The 21508-nt window shown below is 47.6% G+C and overlaps 3 protein-coding genes across 6 annotated transcripts in view; 1 reads left to right on the top strand and 2 right to left on the bottom strand.

Moving 5' to 3' along the window:
* LOC6503558 (serine-rich adhesin for platelets) overlaps positions 1-13930 on the top strand; it is an 80656-nt gene extending 66726 nt beyond the window's left edge. For all 3 annotated transcript variants that reach the window (XM_014905500.3, XM_044716724.1, XM_032452822.2), the window contains 2 exons: positions 7850-9890; positions 10885-13930. In XM_014905500.3, coding sequence (XP_014760986.2) covers positions 7850-9890; positions 10885-12056 — 3213 coding nt within the window. In that variant the 3' untranslated portion in view covers positions 12057-13930. The remainder of the gene's footprint in view (positions 1-7849; positions 9891-10884) is intronic.
* LOC6504095 (actin-histidine N-methyltransferase) overlaps positions 1-21508 on the bottom strand; it is a 77673-nt gene that overhangs the window by 4960 nt on the left and 51205 nt on the right. For both annotated transcript variants that reach the window (XM_001964127.4, XM_044716726.1), the window contains one exon: positions 15085-16186. In XM_001964127.4, the coding sequence (XP_001964163.2) occupies positions 15085-15959 (875 nt within the window). In that variant the 5' untranslated portion in view covers positions 15960-16186. The remainder of the gene's footprint in view (positions 1-15084; positions 16187-21508) is intronic.
* Positions 17027-21418, bottom strand: LOC6504094 (vesicle-fusing ATPase 1). Its single transcript, XM_001964126.4, has 6 exons — positions 21057-21418; positions 20899-20987; positions 20621-20839; positions 18172-19800; positions 17953-18111; positions 17027-17894 (listed from the first exon to the last, which is right to left on the bottom strand). Exons 1-6 carry the CDS (start codon positions 21063-21065, stop codon positions 17762-17764), a joined length of 2238 nt encoding a protein of 745 aa, XP_001964162.1. The 5' UTR covers positions 21066-21418; the 3' UTR covers positions 17027-17761.

Below are 21508 nucleotides of genomic sequence, written 5' to 3'. Positions count from 1 at the left end.
TGTAGCCGGTTCCTGCAGCCTGTAGCCCGGTTCCAGGAGCCCCTAGCCGGTTCCTACAGCCTGTAGCCCGGTTCCAGGAGCCCCTAGCCGGTTCCTACAGCCTGTAGCCCGCTCCTAGGAGCCTGTAGCGGGTTCCTGCAGCATGTAGCCCGGTTCCAGGAGCCCCTAGCCGGTCCCTGCAGCCTGTAGCCGGTTCCTGCAGCCTGTAGCCCGGTTCCAGGAGCCCCTAGCCGGTTCCTGCAGCCTGTAGCCCGGTTCCAGGAGCCCCTAGCCGGTTCCTACAGCCTGTAGCCCGGTTCCAGGACCCTGTACCCGGTTCCTGCAGCCTGTAGCCCGGTTCCAGGAGCCCCTAGCCGGTTCCTGCAGCCTGTAGCCCGGTTCCAGGAGCCCCTAGCTGATTCCTGCAGCCTGTAGCCCGGTTCCAGGAGCCCCTAGCCGGTTCCTGCAGCCTGTAGCCCGGTTCCAGGAGCCCCTAGCCGGTTCCTGCAGCCTGTAGCCGGTTCCTGCAGCCTGTAGCCCGGTTCCAGGAGCCCCTAGCCGGTTCCTGCAGCCTGTAGCCGGTTCCTGCAGCCTGTAGCCCGCTCCTAGGAGCCTGTAGCCGATTCCTGCAGCCTGTAGCCCGGTTCCAGGAACCCCTAGCCGGTTCCTGCAGCCTGTAGCCCGGTTCCAGGAGCCCCTAGCCGGTTCCTGCAGCCTGTAGCCGGTTCCTGCAGCCTGTAGCCCGGTTCCAGGAGCCCCTAGCCGGTTCCTGCAGCCCGTAGCCCGCTCCTAGGAGCCTGTAGCCGATTCCTGCAGCCTGTAGCCCGGTTCCAGGAGCCCCTAGCCGGTTCCTGCAGCCTGTAGCCCGGTTCCAGGAGCCCCTAGCCGGTTCCTGCAGCCTGTAGCCCGGTTCCAGGAGCCCCTAGCCGGTTCCTGCAGCCTGTAGCCGGTTCCTGCAGCCTGTAGCCCGGTTCCAGGAGCCCCTAGCCGGTTCCTGCAGCCTGTAGCCGGTTCCTGCAGCCTGTAGCCCGCTCCTAGGAGCCTGTAGCCGATTCCTGCAGCCTGTAGCCCGGTTCCAGGAGCCCCTAGCCGGTTCCTGCAGCCTGTAGCCCGGTTCCAGGAGCCCCTAGCCGGTTCCTGCAGCCTGTAGCCGGTTCCTGCAGCCTGTAGCCCGGTTCCAGGAGCCCCTAGCCGGTTCCTGCAGCCCGTAGCCCGCTCCTAGGAGCCTGTAGCCCGCTCCTAGGAGCCTGTAGCCGATTCCTGCAGCCTGTAGCCCGGTTCCAGGAGCCCCTAGCCGGTTCCTGCAGCCTGTAGCCCGGTTCCAGGAGCCCCTAGCCGGTTCCTGCAGCCTGTAGCCCGGTTCCAGGAGCCCCTAGCCGGTTCCTGCAGCCTGTAGCCGGTTCCTGCAGCCTGTAGCCCGGTTCCAGGAGCCCCTAGCCGGTTCCTGCAGCCTGTAGCCGGTTCCTGCAGCCTGTAGCCCGCTCCTAGGAGCCTGTAGCCGATTCCTGCAGCCTGTAGCCCGGTTCCAGGAGCCCCTAGCCGGTTCCTGCAGCCTGTAGCCCGGTTCCAGGAGCCCCTAGCCGGTTCCTGCAGCCTGTAGCCGTTTCCTGCAGCCTGTAGCCCGGTTCCAGGAGCCCCTAGCCGGTTCCTGCAGCCTGTAGCCGGTTCCTGCAGCCTGTAGCCCGGTTCCAGGAGCCCCTAGCCGGTTCCTGCAGCCTGTAGCCGGTTCCTGCAGCCTGTAGCCCGCTCCTAGGAGCCTGTAGCCGATTCCTGCAGCCTGTAGCCCGGTTCCAGGAACCCCTAGCCGGTTCCTGCAGCCTGTAGCCCGGTTCCAGGAGCCCCTAGCCGGTTCCTGCAGCCTGTAGCCGGTTCCTGCAGCCTGTAGCCCGGTTCCAGGAGCCCCTAGCCGGTTCCTGCAGCCGGTAGCCCTGTTCCAGGAGCCCCTAGCCGGTTCCTGCAGCCTGTAGCCCGGTTCCAGGAGCCCCTAGCCGGTTCCTACAGCCTGTAGCCCGGTTCCAGGACCCTGTACCCGGTCCCTGCAGCCTGTAGCCGGTTCCTGCAGCCTGTAGCCCGGTTCCAGGAGCCCCTAGCCGGTTCCTGCAGCCTGTAGCCCGCTCCTAGGAGCCTGTAGCGGGTTCCTGCAGCCTGTAGCCGGTTCCTGCAGCCTGTAGCCCGGTTCCAGGAGCCCCTAGCCTGTTCCTGCAGCCTGTAGCCGGTTCCTGCAGCCTGTAGCCCGGTTCCAGGAGCCCCTAGCCGGTTCCTGCAAGCTGTAGCCCGCTCCTAGGAGCCTGTAGCGGGTTCCTGCAGCCTGTAGCCCGGTTCCAGGAGCCCCTAGCCGGTTCCAGGAGCCCCTAGCCGGTTCCTACAGCCTGTAGCCCGGTTCCAGGACCCTGTACCCGGTCCCTGCAGCCTGTAGCCGGTTCCTGCAGCCTGTAGCCCGGTTCCAGGAGCCCCTAGCCGGTTCCTGCAGCCTGTAGCCCGGTTCCAGGAGCCCCTAGCCGGTTCCTGCAGCCTGTAGCCCGCTCCTAGGAGCCTGTAGCCGGTTCCTGCAGCCTGTAGCCCGGTTCCAGGAGCCCCTAGCCGGTTCCTGCAGCCTGTAGCCCGGTTCCAGGAGCCCCTAGCCGGTTCCTACAGCCTGTAGCCCGGTTCCAGGACCCTGTACCCGGTCCCTGCAGCCTGTAGCCGGTTCCTGCAGCCTGTAGCCCGGTTCCAGGAGCCCCTAGCCGGTTCCTGCAGCCTGTAGCCCGCTCCTAGGAGCCTGTAGCGGGTTCCTGCAGCCTGTAGCCGGTTCCTGCAGCCTGTAGCCCGGTTCCAGGAGCCCCTAGCCGGTTCCTACAGCCTGTAGCCCGGTTCCAGGAGCCCCTAGCCGGTTCCTGCAAGCTGTAGCCCGCTCCTAGGAGCCTGTAGCGGGTTCCTGCAGCCTGTAGCCCGGTTCCAGGAGCCCCTAGCCGGTTCCAGGAGCCCCTAGCCGGTTCCTACAGCCTGTAGCCCGGTTCCAGGACCCTGTACCCGGTCCCTGCAGCCTGTAGCCGGTTCCTGCAGCCTGTAGCCCGGTTCCAGGAGCCCCTAGCCGGTTCCTGCAGCCTGTAGCCCGGTTCCAGGAGCCCCTAGCCGGTCCCTGCAGCCTGTAGCCGGTTCCTGCGGCCTGTAGCCCGGTTCCAGGAGCCCCTAGCCGGTTCCTGCAGCCTGTAGCCCGGTTCCAGGAGCCCCTAGCCGGTCCCTGCAGCCTGTAGCCCGGTTCCAGGACCCTGTAGCCGGTTCCTGCAGCCTGTAGCCCGGTTCCAGGACCCTGTAGCCCGGTTCCAGGACCCTGTAGCCCGGTTCCAGGAGCCCCTAGCCGGTTCCTGGACCCTGTACCCGGTCCCTGCAGCCTGTAGCCGGTTCCTGCAGCCTGTAGCCCGGTTCCAGGAGCCCCTAGCCGGTTCCTACAGCCTGTAGCCCGGTTCCAGGACCCTGTACCCGGTCCCTGCAGCCTGTAGCCGGTTCCTGCAGCCTGTAGTCCGGTTCCAGGACCCTGTACCCGGTTCCAGGAGCCTGTACCCGGTTCCTGCAGCCTGTAGCCCGGTTCCAGGAGCCTGTACCAGGTCCCTGCGGCCTGTAGCCCGGTTCCAGGAGCCCCTAGCCGGTTCCTGCAGCCTGTAGCCCGGTTCCAGGAGCCCCTAGCCGGTTCCTGCAGCCTGTAGCCCGGTTCCAGGAGCCCCTAGCCGGTTCCTGCAGCCTGTAGCCCGGTTCCAGGAGCCCCTAGCCGGTTCCTGCAGCCTGTAGCCGGTTCCTGCAGCCTGTAGCCCGGTTCCAGGAGCCCCTAGCCGGTTCCTGCAGCCTGTAGCCCGGTACCAGGAGCCCCTAGCCGGTTCCTACAACCTGTAGCCCGGTTCCAGGACCCTGTACCCGGTCCCTGCAGCCTGTAGCCGGTTCCTGCAGCCTGTAGCCCGGTTCCAGGAGCCCCTAGCCGGTTCCTACAGCCTGTAGCCCGGTTCCAGGACCCTGTACCCGGTCCCTGCAGCCTGTAGCCGGTTCCTACAGCCTGTAGCCCGGTTCCAGGACCCTGTACCCGGTCCCTGCAGCCTGTAGCCGGTTCCTGCAGCCTGTAGTCCGGTTCCAGGACCCTGTACCCGGTTCCAGGAGCCTGTACCCGGTCCCTGCAGCCTGTAGCCCGGTTCCAGGAGCCTGTACCAGGTCCCTGCGGCCTGTAGCCCGGTTCCAGGAGCCCCTAGGCGGTTCCTGCAGCCTGTAGCCCGGTTCCAGGAGCCCCTAGCCGGTTCCTGCAGCCTGTAGCCGGTTCCTGCAGCCTGTAGCCCGGTTCCAGGAGCCCTTAGCCGGTCCCTGCAGCCTGTAGCCCGGTTCCAGGACCCTGTACCCGGTCCCTGCAGCCTGTAGCCGGTTCCTGCAGCCTGTAGCCCGGTTCCAGGAGCCCCAGCCGGTTCCTGCAGCCTGTAGCCCGGTTCCAGGAGCCCCTAGCCGGTTCCTACAGCCTGTAGCCCGGTTCCAGGACCCTGTACCCGGTTCCTGCAGCCTGTAGCCGGTTCCTGCAGCCTGTAGCCCGGTTCCAGGAGCCCCTAGCCCTGCTCCAGGACCCTGTTCCCGGTCCCGGTCCCTGCAGCCTGTATCCCGGTTCCAGAACCCCCAGCCGATTCCTGCAGCCTGTAGCCCGGTTCCAGGACCCCCAGCCGGTGCCTGCAGCTTGTAGCCCGGTTCCAGGACCCCCAGCCGGTGCCTGCAGCCTGTAGCCCGGTTCAAGGACCCTGTACCCGGTGCCTGCAGCCTTTGGCCCGGTTCCAGGACCCTTTACCCGGTCCCTGCAGGCTGTAGCCCGGTTCCAGGAATCCCTAGCCGGTTCCTGCAGCCTGTAGCCCGCTCCTAGGAACCTGTAGCCGGTTCCTGCAGACAGTAGCCCGGTCCCAGGAGCCCCTAGATCCCCAAGATACAATCCCAGATCTACGTACTTGAAATAAACCTATTGAAGCACTAATAGAGTTGTAGGCTATAAATTTCCTAGTATTTTAGAAATATGTAGTATTTTTTTAGTATTTTAAACCATTTTTATTAAAATCTACCAACTATTTTTCAGCAAAAACCAGGTTCCCTACTAGCGGGTGAAAAGCTGACTAAAAAATCAAATTTCCAACCAAAAACATTCTTAAATATAAATATAAAAAATAAGGAGTAAATATTTAATAAAAGTACAATCTTAATTAGCAATGGCTTCAGTTGAATCTGAATAACCTAAACGCATTTTTATATTTTTGGCTTTTTGGGGCGGTAGCTGGTGGCCTGACCACAAAAGAAAAGTTTTTCATTTAATTGTGCATAAATTTTTGAATTTAATTATGAAAAGCAGCAACTTGTTTGAAGTGGTTAGTTAAGGGGGGCAGCCACTCACTTTGTTAGAAATCACCACGAACAACAAGACGGCAGAGAATGCCAGTAGAGGCCAGTAAGTTTTTCCTCTTTTTTTCGTATTTATTTCTGGTTACTGGAATCACCAAAAAATACAAATACGAAGAAAAAAAAACTCAGAGGAAAACTCCAAGGAAAGTGGAAAAGCCAGGGAAGCTGTAAAAAAAAGGGGTGGGCGGGAAAAGAAGGCGGTTCTGAAGGTGCTCTGGGGGAGAACTTTCCCTTCGAGAACTTTTTCACGAAGCCTTTGTATTGGCTGTTATGTCTCTTCAGAAAACGAAAAAAAAGTCAGGTCCCAGCTTTTTATTAAAAGTAATAAGTTATCAGAACTGTTTGCCAGTGTTGGTAAATCGGCTTTGTTGAATATAATACCAAGAATAAATTTAATGAACATTCTCATGATTTTCTTTTCTCATTTTTCGTTTCTTTCTTATCCAGTTTTAGTTAATCGGATGACAGTTAAGTTGGAAAGTGAAAGAAACTTTCAGTTTGCTGATATCCTTTGAATTCTTCAGATTATATGGAGGCAACAGCGCCTATCGATATTTATCGATTTATGAATTTATGTTAGAATTATAAGAAAATTTCTAAAATTTATGTTTGTTTAAAGTGTTGAAGTTATTTTATTGTCACTTGAATATGTTTTCAATAAAATGTACTATACTTTCTGTCTAAAAAGAGACTCTGAGATGGGCTTAGAGATGACAGCTTTGACATTTAAGATGGCTGACGTGAGAGCTTGTCGTTGAAAGTGTCACCCCAGGTGGCTGTACTTTTTCCGACACCTATCGATGACAAGTTCATCGCTCTGTCTGACTTTTATCGCCTTAAACCGAGTGGGTTTTTAGGAAAGGTGGCGCAAAAAAATGGCTTTTGCTTTTTTTGAGTTGAAGGCCAATGACAGCAGCGTCGTCTGTGGATGACGGCCATAAAGAAGGATGCCAAGGACCTGTCAACGGGAAGAGGCATTCAGTCAGCCAGCCAGCCATCGAGCCACACGGATGTAATAAGCCTTTTCAAGTGCCTAGAATGGCAGAACCTTTTTGCTTTTTTGATTTTTATCCTGTCATTGCGACTCAGAAATAATATTGCCCAGAAAAGAAGCCTTTTGAGTGGACTGAAATGGCCGTAAGCTGGACCAAGTCACTACGTTTCTGTTCTGTTCATTTAATCAACCTGCCTGCCAGGATGCCAATACAATTATTCCCCAAAAAAAAGAAAACAAAAGAAAAGAAACAACAAACAAACAAACATATGAGAAAGGCCTGGCTGGGAGTATTTGTTCTCCGGACAAGTTGAGACTGCAATCCGATTTGTCTCAGGCTCATGTCTCTTTATTCTCCCATCCCAGGATGTCTTCATTATGGATGCATAGTCCTGGCATAGTCCTGGCATATAGTCCTCGGCAAACTGAACAAAAAACTTGAGCTAGAAATTGAAAAAGCAATCGAGAAGCAAAAAAGAACAAGATGTCACAGCCAAATGACGTGAGAGAAATGCGTGCAATGCTTCCGGATATGTATTTTGCATTCCGGTATTCCTTCGTCCTTAGTCCTTTGTCCTTAGTCCTTATTGGATTTTTTCGCATAGTTTGTGTTTCTCTGCCTTGGAGATGTGCCCTTTTTTTTGTAATAAGTTTTCCAAGCCATAAGTTTATAAAAGTTTTCCTTTTTTTTTTTTGACTAAAGGCTCTTGGTCTAATTATTTCGCCATTTTCGACATCCGATGTTCGACCGAAAACCACAACTAGGGGGGTTTGGGGATTAAGTGAATTGAATCCATAAATCGGCAATCTGCATTAGTCTGATTAAATGACAGAGGAGAGTAGCACATACATCTACATCTACATTTCTATCCACATAACTCATGAAGTCATGAAGTCATGCAGGTTGCAGGACCTGCATCTGATGGATGTTTATGTCGAAGGTTTATAATTAATATTGTAGGTAGTTGTAGTCTCTGTATCTTTATCTTACGTATATCCTGTACATATTTTGGCTTCCGGACAAAGTAAATCGAAAATTAATTAACCAAAGGAGCAGGAGAACAAAAGCAGGGCCACCTGAGAGGAGATTCCACCCACTCCTTAAACTCTGAAGCCAAAAGGGAATTAGCAGATTTGTAGCTTGAAATATTAACTTGCTGATTATAAACTATTATCCTTGGAAATCACTTTAAGAATCCTTATTCACAGACACCCCAAAGGCCACTCCGTCAAGGAGGCTATATTCTTCAATAAACAACACACATTTGATTGAATATCCTTACATTTTTTGTTATTATTTTATGGCGGAGAGTCAATAGGGATTGGAACTAACTTGGCCATCTGTTGGCAGTTAATATTTATGAATTCCATCAATCAGGCCACGTTCCAGACCCATTCCCATTCCCAGCCCCTCCAACCCATCCATTACTTGCTTATTTGCGAAAAACACACTTTATTTAAGATTATTTCCCTTCTTCTCCCTTACAGCTCCTGCAGACTGGCGTCTCTTTGATTGTGGATGATGGCAAGAGCTCCTCCTCCGGGGATGGTTCTACGGCCGGGACCGGAAGACGACGCACTCCCCAGTTGGCCGCCAATCGAAAGCGAAAGCGTCGCCCCCAACTCCCACTGGCCACCATGGGCGCCACCGAGGAGGAGAGCCCGGATCCGGCCTACTGGCGCGGTCATGTCGAGGACGATGCCGATGCCCTAAGGCGGCGAAAGCCACAGCCAGGGACACTGACCATCAGGGAGAACCTGGACAGCAAGGACTCCAACTCGCAGGGCACTAATCCCAGCAAGTCCTACCGCCGTCCCTACGGACAGGCCAAGAAGGACCAAGAGGGAGTAGCAGGAGGAGGAGCAGGAGCTGGAGGAGGAGCTGGAGCTGCCCCCACCTCCAAGACAGCGGTGGACCTGAAGAACATCCTGAAGAATTCGGGCGGCCTGAGCCTCAGTGAGATTCTGCAGCAGAAGAATCTATCGCTGGACGATCTGCTGAAGGGGAAGCAGAATGCCCTGCTGGCCCTCCAGACCACAGCGGTGGCGCCGCCCCAGGCCACCATCTACACGGCCGAGGAGCAGCTCCACAAGGCCGTGAGTCCGGGGCAGCAGAATAAGCAGATTGTCCGGCGACTGCCGGCGGGCTATGCCACCACTAGCACCAGTGGGCATGAGGAGGAGCGGGAGAAGAACAAGGCCAAGTACCCGCCGGCACTGCAGCGCCTGAAGCTCTTCGGAAGCTCCTCGCGGGAGAGCAGCAGCTCCAGCCGACGTCCGGTTAGTAGCACCACAGCACCGCCATCCAGCAGCACCACTAGCGGCACCACCCCCACCACCACCCGGATACCCCTCTACAAGAAGCGACAGCATCTGCGCTCCACCCTGAAGCCACCGGGATTGTTTAAGGCAATAAGTAGCACCACTAGCACCACTCCACCACCACCACCACCACCTGTGACCACTCAGCAGCTGGAGATGGAGACTAGCACCACTACTAGCACTACTAGCATTCCGGTGGCTTATCCGGAGGAGGAGCCCAGTGACCTGGAGAGCCATGAGAACCAGGACATCCCCGAGGAGGCCGACGAACAGCCTACAGACTCCAGCGAAGCAGAGTCGGGAGAGAGTCACCACCAGACCGAAGCACCGCCAGAGGAGATGGCATCCTCCCCAGAACCCTCCTCTTCGTATCCGGGCGGGAATCCTCGCTACCGGCTGAGGAACTCCAGCATTAAGGAGACCACCAAGCGGCTGAAGGACAACTTCATAGTGGAGAGTGGCGAGGAGATGGAGGCCAGTGGCAGTGTCAGTGTCAGTGCCAGTAGCACCACAGAAGCACCATCACCATCACCATCACCTTCACCCTCAGCAGCACCACCCGGAGCATCCCGGAGCAGCGAGGAGCTGATCTACAACGACGACGATCTGGAGAACTTCTTCGACGAAGTGGAGAGCAACAGCCATCAGACGCGGGTCAGGAAGCCCGACGAGGAGTCCTCCCCGGAGCTATTGCCCTCGCCCTCCTTCGAGCCACCCACTAGCACCACTACCACCACCACCCAGAAGAGGATCCCCTCCGCCCAAATGAATCTCATAGACGATGTGGACGATAGGACGGATCTGCTGGAACTGATCGAGGACCGGAGATCGGGAAATAGACTCTTCAAGGTGCTGGAACAGCGCAACATGACTCTGGAGGAGTTGATCGAGCACCGGAAGCGGGGATCCAGCCAGTTGCATCTCTCCACGATTGTTAGCGGCGATGAGCACTCTCGCTTGTATCCCGGCCAGAAGGTGATCCTCCAGGACAACATGGACATTGTAACGGCGTTTGAGAACTTTCCGCACTTCAATCTGATGGACCTGAAGAGCGTCAAGCCCGATGAGATCAAGACGGACTCGCAGGGCTCCAGCTACTTCACCTCCATCATCGACATCGAGCCCAACGATGAGGTGAAGCCGGGCTTCGGAGGAGCAGGAGGAGGAGGAGCCGGAGTGTCCGGCAGAGGAGCGCCAGGGAGTCGAGGTATTACCGCCCACAGGTTGCGCCAGCAGAGGCAGCGACAGAGCCGCAGGAGGGGCGGGGGCAAAATACAGGGGACAGGACAACGGACAAAGGACTAAGGACATTTATTTTTACTTTTTTTTTTTCGATTTTTTACAATTTTAATTTAAAGTCTTCTTTAACTTTTAAGTTCAAATGACAACTATTGGAAGAAAATAAGAACTACCCTAAGGAATTTATCGTCTTTTTATCGATTTAGGAAATTTCGGGGGAAATTTTCAAGAAAATTCTATTCAAACTATTAATTTGAATTATTTTTTAGTTTAGTGAAGCAGTCTTGTTCAGTTTTTATCCAAATAAACGGGTTTAAACAACAATTTCCCAAGAATTTCCCATCTGCTTATCGTTTTACAGCAAAAAGAGGGAAATTTTAAAGAAACTTCTTTAAAAAATAATAATTTTTAATGATTTTTTAGAATAGTTCAGGGTTTTTGAATATTTTTTTAATTCAGTAAACGAATTGAAGAAAAAAGTTCTTTCTTTTTAATCCCTTTTGTCGATTAGGGCAAAATAAAGGGAAATTTTAAAGAAACTTTTATTAAAAATATAAATTTTAAAATATCAAAAATAATTTGAAAGAATAATTAAGGGGGTTTACTTATTTTTTAAAAAGGAAAACGCTATAAAGCAAAAAAGTGCTACATTTATAGGAAATTTATAGGAAATTTTGATAGAAATAGTTGTTTTTGTAGAAAATTTAAGGGGTTTACTCATTTTCGATCCAAGTAAACGATTTCAATACAACATTTCTCAAGAACATGTCACATTCTTGATTAGATCTATAAAAATTAGGGGAAATTTAAGGGAAATTTTTATTAAATATAGGTATTTTATCCCAATGGAGAAGAAATGGAGGGAAATTTAAAAGAGAATAAAAAAAAACACCTTTTTGACAGATTTGTTCCCCCTTTTACCCAATTCTTTATCCTGCCCTCTCTAAAACGTATCCTTGCAGGACCCACCTACGCCCAGACAGCTGTCTCCTCGTCCTCGTCGCCCGGCGGCACGATAACCATCAACCAGAGGGGCGAGAAGTCGCTGGGATTCTTCCCGTCCTGGAAGACCCTGGCCCTGGCATCCCTGGCCACGGCGACGGCCGCGGAGGACCGGAATCCCTACTTCCTGCCGCCGCCACGCCTCCTGTTGGACGGCGGGGGCGGGAGCAGTTCCCAGGAGCAGTCCTTTAATCCGGAATCGGACCTGGGCGGAGAACCGACCAGCATCGATATCGATCTGGGCGTGAGTCCCTACGGATCCTCGGGCAACTCCTCCAACACGATGGACAACGCCCGGCTGCCGTTCAACAACGATGTGATCGAGGAGATCGAGAACGAGGTGGCCCGGGCCCACGATCTCCTGGATCTGGAGCTATCCGGCCCCGGATTCCATCGCAGTCCGGCAGCGGCGGCCGCCACATCCGCCGTCTCCCAGCAGCACCTGAGCAGCCTGTACTCCAGTATGCCGTCGGGCATCCGGTCGGCCCTGGTGGCCAGCACGGCGATTGTGGTGACGGCACTGGCCACCTTCCTGGTGGTGTTTGTGGTCTGCCGGTGGAAGCAGCAGCGGCGGCGGAAGAGCAGCTACCTCCGCACCTACAACGCCATGAAGAGCAAGTTGCCACAGATGCCGCCGCGGCACTCCGGCCCTGCATCCGCCGCTGCCTCCAACTCGGCCTCGATGCGCCATCACATGGAGGAGCTGGGCATGGGCATCGGAGTGGGAGTGGGCACTGGAAGTGGCAAGAAGCGACCAGAGAATGGGGGTGGAGGTGGTGGACCTGGGCAGATCACTAGCATCTCCACATCGGTGGCCTGCTGCACGCCCGTCCACCAGTTGCAGCGCCAGAGCTCCCTGCTCTTTGCCAGGGATGGTTCCGCCACCTTGAGCACGGCCACCTCACTGACCACCAGTGCTGGATCCGCCACGACGTCAAGTGGCAACAAAAACTGCACCACCACCACCACCACTACTTCAGCATCTAATCCCGCCCTGGAGTCGGCCATCAGTGGGCGTGGCCTGGCCATATCCCTGCGCAACGCCCACCAGAAGCTCAACACCATGGATCCCAACTCCCCGGAGGTCCAGGAGTATCTATTCGACACTCTGCGCAAGTCCTTCGACAATTAGGATCAGGAACTAGTGCTAGACCTTAGAGGTAGTCCTGCTAACAGACCACATAGACCGTTGTTTAGGCCAAGTTTTATATACACACCCATACACCCACACACCCAAATGGCACACACACACATCCAAACACACACACACACTCGAGGATCAAGAGTTAGTCGTTTAATTAGTTTAAGGAGGATATTTTTTTTGTGGAGAGAAGGAAGGAAGGAAGGAACATTCTGTGAGAGAAAGTATAACTAACAAAAAAAAAAAAAAACTAAGAAATATTATTAAAAAAAAAATACAAATACAAACAAAAGTGAAAATACACACATACAAGACAGTGGAGGGCATAAATGTAGGGCTCAAGGGAAGTCTTTTCAATAATTAGATATTTGAAAATATATTTCAAAACTTTTATTGAAAAAGAGTCTTTAATTTTATTTATTTTTTAATAATATTGTTGTAAAATAACTCTGAAATTGTAATTGGAATTATAAATTTATTTATTTATTATATATTTTAAAACATTTTAAAGTTTTAAGTTAAATTTTTTCACAAAAAAGTGTGAAAAATAACTTCAAAAACTATATTTTTTGATTTTTTGGTATTTTTTTCAATAAAAAAGTATTATTTGAAAATGTTTTTTAGAAAATTAAAAATTATACAAATTTTTTATTGATAACTTATTTGGAAAAAGGTATTTTTTATAACTAGTATTTTTCCAAAAAACTAGTTTTTGATTTTAAAAGAGATTTTTAAAAGTGAAATTTATGAAAAAAATAACAAAATATTATTGAAAAACTATTTTTATTTTATTAAAAATGTATATTTATTTAAAATTGTTAATAATTGACGTTCTAAATGGAAAGATATTTAAAGTTAATGATTTAAAAAATACTCAATTACAAACCATAAAAACAAACCTTTAATAAAGACTATAAATGAGTTTAAAAACATTTCCTTAAAATATAAATACATTTTTTTTTTCATAAAAAAAACCAAAAACCCTTACATTTATGCCCGGTACTGTAACTAGTCCCTAAGCTCTGAAAACTATCGTCTCTCAAACTAAACAGATTCTAGATCTAAAGTACGAGGATAAACCATAAAGCGACTCTTTCTTTAAAGAAATCATAGAAAAGGACACGGCATTCAAATGGGTTTCTAAGCACAACAACTAAAAAACAAAACAAAAAATAAGTAAAAAATAAAAAATAAAAACTAATCGACAAGAAAAACTTAGCCAAAATGTACTGTGTTGTGTTTTTTACACTTTATACCCCAAAAAACTGACAAAAAATTAAAAATTAAAGCCCAAATATAAAAAAATGATATAAGAATATATTCTCAAAATTCGAAAGAGTTAAAAAAAAAACATTTATGAGGACAATAACTTAAAAAAAAAGATGGAAAAATGTGGAAATTAAAGGAAAAACAAAGGAAAGACTATTTTCGAAAAACGAGAAAATGAAAAAAAATATATAAATTCTTTTCTGGCACTGACTAAAAAAAAAATACCAAAAAATTACTGAAAATTATTGGAAAAAAAAATTATGAGATTCAAGGCGAAAAATAAGGGATACAAAAAAGGGCGTGGCACATAAAAACAACAAACAAAAGAAACAACTATAGTTGCAGTTTTGAAAGAAAAAAGAAATAAAATATAATTTATTTTAGAGGCACCTATAGTTTTGATTTAATTTTGAACCCCGAACCACCTCCCTCCCATCACTAGGCGACAGTATATCTGGCGATATATATAAATTATATATAAAATAAAAAATAAATATATAAACATTTATAGTTAAGCACGCTCAAGTATGTATGTACATAAGTTTCAATTTGATTTCTTTGAGATAAATAAATTGTAGAACGAATTGTGGCAAAGATTTCAAAACATTTTGTGAGTGAGTCACCCCCTACTCGAGTCTCTACTACCAGGTTCTGCAATGGGGTATTTGGATCAAAGTCTGTCGTTTTTTAAAAATAGCAAAAAATTCTCTCAGCCTGAGAATGGAAGCGATTCCGTAAATAGTTCCCTGCTGCAATGGGGGAAGGAAGGTCATCATGGCCAGGCTACCAGTCCCACCAGATGGTGCAGTGCCTCCACTTTGGTTTTGTGAAATTTCTTAAACAATTTCCAAACCAAACATCATCTCAAGGTAACTTAATTGTAAATCAATTCCCCCCTTTTCTTGTATTTTGAAAACAAACAACTCTAATTTCAATTAAATGAATGGAAAGAATCATTAAAAAAGTCAGAGAACTTGCCTAATTGGAGGAGGGCCTCATTTTTTGAGAAAATAAAATTAATTTCAGGGGTTTTGGGTATTAAAGAGAGGTAATAAAATAGGGGGTATAATAAATAGGGGGTTTTTACCATAAAATATGAGAAAATATTGCAAAATATCCATAATAAAATATTTATAATATATATAAGTTGCTTTTTTTAAGAATCTTGTATATCCTTGAACTAAAAATATATATATTTTTGAAATTTTTGATTTTCTAATTTTTCAAAACCAACAAAAATGTTTTTAATTCAAAGTTCATAAATATTTGAATAAAATAGTACAAATTTTTCCAAATTCTAGATTTTCTAAATCTTCAAAACAAAAAAAAAATGTTTCTTAATTCATTTTTGAAATAGTTAGTACATTTTTGAATAAAATAGTTCCTTTTTTTCAAAATTCTAGATTTTCTAATTTTTAAAAAGAAGAAACAATTCATTTTTATATATTTTTAGGTATTTTTTAAAATAAAATAATGCAAATTAAGTTAATTTTACGTTAAAGAACAATAATTTTATGTAAAAAAAAACCTAAATTCAAAATATTTTCACAAATTTTAGTTATTTTTGGTTTCAAAATATGTTTTTAATTTTTTCATAAAAGCTATTGATTTTCATTGATTTTTACTTTAAAAATATAGTTTTTAGGGTAAAAAATAAGAATTTCAAAGGATATACAAAAGATTTCCGAATAAATCCTAAAAAAAAAAGCATAAAACTCCATCACCGACCAGCACCAGACCCAAAACTCACCGGTATACCTCGTAGCAGAGTCCGTAGGAGGTGAAGTAGGCGCCCTTGTTGGCGATCTCCGTGCCGGTGGCCTTCGCCGGGAGGTGGGCACAAGTGTACATGGTGGCGTACTGGCGGGCGATCAGCCGGCACTGCCGGACGGCCACCGAGCAGACGGCGGTGCGGCGCAGCTTCTGCATCTGGGCGGGGGTGTAGTACAGGACGGTGTTGTATTTGGCGGGCAGGACATCGATGTAGGGCTTCCAGGCACTCTGGTCGCCGCGCGCCTTCTCGATGATGAGGGCGAAGACCAGCTTGAAGTTGCCCAGCGCCGAGAAGTTGTCGATCAGGTTGCGTTCCGTTTCTGGCAGGGATTCCATCGAGAAGATGGTGTGATGCGGTACACTGATCACCTTCTCCTCGGCCTTGATGTCGCGGATGGCCTTCAGACCGAGCTCATAGCCCGGAATGGTGGCTATTTCCACAGCCGTATTGACCACGCCCCTGCTCTCCGCCCACTCCTTGAAGCGCTCCACCCTGGCCAGTCGATTGGCGGCGGAAGTGTCATCCTCCGATGGGAGAACCGCCTGCTTGATGGGCTCCTCCAGCACGATGATCCTCTGCAGCAGCTCGTGCATCTGTATGTACTGATTCCATTCCTCGTTGGGATTTTCCGGCTGCACCTCCACTAGTGCCAGTAGCTTGGACACTAGGTCGTTTAGTTCCCTCCTCGGTCGGTAGCTTAGTTCAGGTATTGTCCGATTTTCATTGGAATTGTTTTTCGCAGCGCCAGTGGCAGTGGCAGTAGCAGCAGCGGCACCTCCACCGGCACTTCCAGCAGCTGGCGGCGGCGGCTGCTTGTTTTTGTTTTTGTTGTTGCGCTTGTTCTTACCCATCGCGGATGCAGTTAGCTGGAGCGGAGCGGAGCTGGAGCTGGAGCTGGTGCTGGAGTGCGGTGCGGTGCGGTTCAGGTCGGAATATCCAAAAAAGGTGAATTGGAATCCAATAAAAAAAAAAACGAAAACAGCCAGTCAGCACGTGCGTCGGATGTGCGTGTATGTGTGTCGGTATTGGAACGTGTGGGTGCCGTGCCGATCAGCTGGCCGCCAGTATGACCGCCGCACTACAAAGAAAAATACCAAAATCAGAAAAAGATACCAACAGGTGAGCGGCAATAATCGGCTGATCTAACTATCGATCGTATTGGAAAGGTTTTTTTTTAATGTGTTTGTAGGGGTTATAATAAAAATAATAAAATAAAAAATAATAAAAATGCAAATAATGAAAAATATATCTTAGTTTTATATACTTGTGTAAATAATGCGGCAGATTGGAAATGGCGGCAATTGGAAATGTTGGAGGCTGGAAAAATACCAACTTCCAATTGGGTCATACCAAAATATTCACATTTCGATAGTTATCGATCTTATTGGAAGTGCTTGCTTACGATATTATTTAAATACTTGATTTAAATTTAAATAAATAAATAAAATATATAAAATATATATCTTAAAAATTTAAATATAAAAATAAATAAATATATAAACTTAAATAATAAATAGTTTAAAATTTTAAAGTTAGGTTGCTGAAATATTGTTTTGAAGTTTAAAAAAAAGAGAATTTATTAAATTTTTATTAAAACTCCAATTTGTGATTATTTTAATAGCCAATGGTTTATATTTCACTAATAATCCAACAAGTAAATTTTACAAAATTAGGTTTAGCTAAAGCTAAAAAAAATTGTTAATAATTACTTTTAATGCAGTTATTTATTAACAATTTTACACCTTTTTTTTAATTTATTATTTTTATTTAATTGCCAATTGGGATTTAATTTTTTATAGAACACATTTTTTTTAGTTGCCATATTTATAAAGCTTATTTTTTACGACAAGGTATTAGTTTAAAACAAAAACATAAGAAAAAACATAAATAGTATAAGTTTAGTGAGCGTTTTAGTTAGTTAGTTGAATTAGTTAATTGCTTTATTTATAATAATATATATAATAGATTCAGGGCCTGTGGAGAGCCACCTAAGATGGAATTCGAGATCGATTTATTTAAGATATACGTATATGTATATAACATTGGCGGTTAACAATATTTGATTTAATAAATTTTTGTTTGTTTGTTTGTTAATTAATTAATTAGGTAGTTTCGTTCGTTAAATCACTGATAAACAACAACTTTGGTTATATTTTTTCTTGTTTTTTGGTGTTTTCTTCTGGCTTTTATCTTCCTTCAAAGCGATATCCTGGATCATCCGAAAGGAAGTCCTAAAATAAAAATCAACGATAAGGATATCATGGTATTTTAGATTATTGAGACTATCTTCTGTCTAGCTTTCTTCTCTTCTCTTCTCTTTTTTTGTGAAATCTTCAGGTCCCCAGGTCTCACATATATCTCACATTTCCGATTTCCGATTTCTGATTTCCGATTTGATTGTGCTCCTCAGAACGGGAGAACTCAGAATTACAGGAATTACATAAATATCTCCTTATATATAATATATATAATCTGAACAACGCGAAGCCTTGGGTCACACACTCATATATATATATATATATATATCGGTTTGCAGATATATATTGCATTATTTTTTGGTATAAGTTATTGCGGTGTTTGTCGTGCTTCGTCCATTCTCGGCACTTAGAAGCTAATAATTGAGATTGCATCGTATTGGGATTGGTGGCGCCACCTACTGACGTGCCACCATGTCGAGGCCACCTTCCTCCTCCATTTTGGACAGAAACTTGATGGCCCGCTGGGAGGGCTCCGTCTGACGGGCCATGTCGATCAGGCCCAGTAGCTTCTTGATGCCAATGAAGACCCTGCAAGAGAAATATTACATTGAATAGTGGTTTCAGGATAATAATCTCCAAGTCTCACCTCTTTCCAGCCATCTTCTTGCCAATGGCCTGGACCTCGCCCTTGCTAAAGATGTCCGTGTGCTCGAGCACGGCCAGGACATGATCCGGATGCGATAGATTGGGAACATGCAGCACCGAAGTGAAGGCCGTTAGCATCTCCATCTCCTCCAGGACCTCCCTGAAAAAGAAAAAGGACAATTAGAAGAATAGAAAGAACTGTATGGCGACCGTGACTCACCGACGACTGGAGGTGCAGAGGATGAGGAGCTTCCTACCCTTGGGCGGCTGCTTCTTGAGCAGCACCAGCAGGGCCTGGAGCGTCATATTGGAGTAGCGCGGACCAATCGAACCGTAGTCGAGGAGCCGCTCCACATTGTCCACCACAATGCAGCTGAGCGTGGAGCGATAGGCGTCGTCGAAGATCTTCCGGATGTGCAGGCACTTGGCCGACTCCGTGAACCCAACCATATCCTCCGGCGAACAGACCTTGACGAACGGAAAGTCCGACATCTTGGCCAGCTGGGCGGCCAGAGCGGTCTTGCCGGAGTTGGGGGCACCGGCCACCAGCACAGAGACCAGGCCACTCGATTCCGGTGCCTTGGCTTGCTGGACATAGAGCATCCCGTCCTCCAGAAGATTGCTAACCGGAGTACCCCAGTTGATGACGCCGCGGGCGAGCATATTGTCGAGAATCTCCTGGGCAGTGCCGAAGGCCGGCTTGATATCGTTCTCCAGGGAGTGGAGGAAGTCATCCCGGTTCACCTTCAGCTTCTCCATGGCCTCGGGATCGACGGTGACCTTGGCATCGGCCTTGATCAGTCGATTCATGGCACTGGACTGGGCGGCACGCACCAGACCCTCCAGCTCGGCGCCACTAAAGTTCTTGGTCAGAGCGGCAATCTCCTTGCAATCGACGTCCTCGTTGATCTTGTTAAAGTCCCTCATCCGCTTGGTATGAATGTTGAGGATCTGGACCCGACCCTGTTCGTTCGGCAGGCTGATCTCCATTTGGACTTCGAGGCGGCCGGGTCGCAGGAGAGCTTCATCGATCATGTCCCGACGATTGGTCATCCCGATCACCAGGATGTTGTTCAGCTGGTCGACGCCATCGATCTTGGTCAGCAGCTGATTGACGACCGTGTCGTGGACGCCACTGTTCCCGGCCACGGAGCCACGCTGCTTGCAAATGGCATCGATCTCATCGAAGATGATGATGTGGAGGCCGCTGTTCGGTCCCAGGCGCTTCTCCTCCTCCTCGGCCTCGGCGAACAGTCGCCGGACATTGGCCTCCGACTCGCCCACGTACTTGTCCAGGATCTGTGGTCCATTCACGATCTTCGGCTCCCGGGCATTCAACATAGTGCCGATCTGGCGGGCCATCAGGGTCTTGCCAGTGCCTGGAGGGCCGTACAGAAGGATACCCTTGACGTGCTTGCAGCCCAGCTGCTCGACCAGTTCCGGCGGGAAGACGCGCGAGGCGAAGGCACGTCGGAAGATCGAGTTGAACTCCTTGTCCAGGCCACCGATTCCCATCTTGCCAAAGTCCCAGTCCGGATTGATGATCGACTGGCGGACCACCTTGCCCTTGCTCTTGCCCTGCAGGTTCAAAGAGCTGTTCTCCGCCTTCTCGAACTGGACGACCGTGTTGCCCAGGATCCGGCCGAATCTCACATTCCTCATGGCAGGCTCCTTGCCCTCGCCCAGGCTCTTCGGGTCGATGGCCTCCAGCGACTTGACGGCCAGTCCTAGAAGCTTCTTGTCCTTGAAGTTGAACACCAAGGACTGGCCCACTGTGAGGGCCATGCCAGCGAACTGCATGATGAACTCCTTGGCCATCTGGTCGGAGTCGTAGGGCTCCTGGGAGACACTGAGGGGATAAGAGGGCATTATATATTATGGATTTATGATTTTTACTCTTCTATAATCTCATTTTGAGGGGGGAATGCCATTAAATAGATCCTTTTTTATCCTTTTCCTCAGGATATTATGAATTAATTGACAAGAAAATGGAGTTTCTTTCTTGTTCTGGATGGGAAGTGGTGGAAAATCAATATATCTCTTAGATATTTAGTTTCTGTTTAAAATAACTCAGAAACTACAAGAATAATGGACATTTAACAAGAAGCTCTACAAATCCATTATTTATCGATATAATCTCATAAAATAACTAAAAACTGTAGAATCTAATATATTTCATAAAAAAAAGAAGAATTCAGTTAATTACACTAAAATATAGATCAAATAATATGATTTTATAGAAAAAAAAGAAAAACAAGTTCTACAATCTAAAAAATCAATTATATATCGCTATAATCTAAAAATCATAAAAAACTACTTTAACTAACTAAAACTATTTTAAATTTTTGATTCAAAAACCAGAAGTCTATTTAATAATAATAGATAGAATAATAGAATAGAATAATACAATATTTTCATAATAATTATATTATTATTTTAACAAAAATATAAAACAAATAATTCAATTTAGAATTTTTAGAAAAAAGTGAAGACCTGACTTTTCTGACCTTTTAAAGTTAAAATATTACTTTTCTCTACTATTACTTCCCTAAAAAATGTTAATATCGAGCTGATTATATAAAACTAATCAAGAATAAATATAATATATATTTTATCTAAAATTTAACCGCATTCCCCCCTTTATTAAAACCCCCCAAACCCCTACTTACGTTTTCTTTTGCAGAAAATCAGTTTCGAAGGAGACACAGGTGATGACATCCGAGTTGGCATCGAAGCGGTAGGGACGCACCTCCAGCTCCTGGTTGATGGAGACCATGGCCCACTTGCGCTGGACCAGGGAGAAGCCGACATAGCCGCTGGGCACCTCCACTGTCTTCTCCAAAGCGAAGATGAAGTGCTGGCCCGGAGCGGGCGAGATGTCAGCATACCTATAGAGGGACAAGGATTAAAAAGGATGTGGGAGGGATGTGTCCAGAGGAGCACCTACTTGACGTCGTCGGGAAAGTCGCCAACATTCACAATGGCACGATTGGTGAGGGATAGCTCGTCCGTGGGACACTTGGTGGCCTTTAATCTCTGCAAGAAATCGCACTTACATTAATATCATATGGAAATAATAAAGAAAAAGTAAAATAATAAACTCACATAAGCCATTTTTGGTGCTGGTTGTTGGTTTTTGGAGCACAAGGGTTGTTTACAGCTTCCCGAAAATAAAATCGATTTATCCTACTGACACACAATTTGAAATTAGTCTGGCACTTGATTACCCTTCCACTCTCTGGTTTATATCCTTAGGGCTTCGTTTCTTCCTCTCACACTCCACTTGACACTCAAACACTTGGCCAATAATCGAGTCGGCCTATTGGCTTTTAGCTGCGATTATTATTTAAGGTTTACACAGGTGTATTGCAATGCAAACGCTGGAATTTATCTGGAATTCATGGAATTTTTCTGCTCATTTGCGCACGCGCCTTACGGCTGGAGGTGGGACCTGGTCGATACTTGGCCGATAGTTATCGACAAGGCGCCAAAAACCAAGATTATTTTATTATTTTAAAATGGAACTCTTTTAAATATCATTAAATTAATAAATAATC

Source organism: Drosophila ananassae, chromosome XL (genome assembly GCF_017639315.1).
Source record: "Drosophila ananassae strain 14024-0371.13 chromosome XL, ASM1763931v2, whole genome shotgun sequence".
Classification (NCBI taxonomy): domain Eukaryota; kingdom Metazoa; phylum Arthropoda; class Insecta; order Diptera; family Drosophilidae; genus Drosophila; species Drosophila ananassae.
Note: the sequence above shows the minus strand (reverse complement) of the source record. Positions and strands in the feature narration are given on the sequence as shown.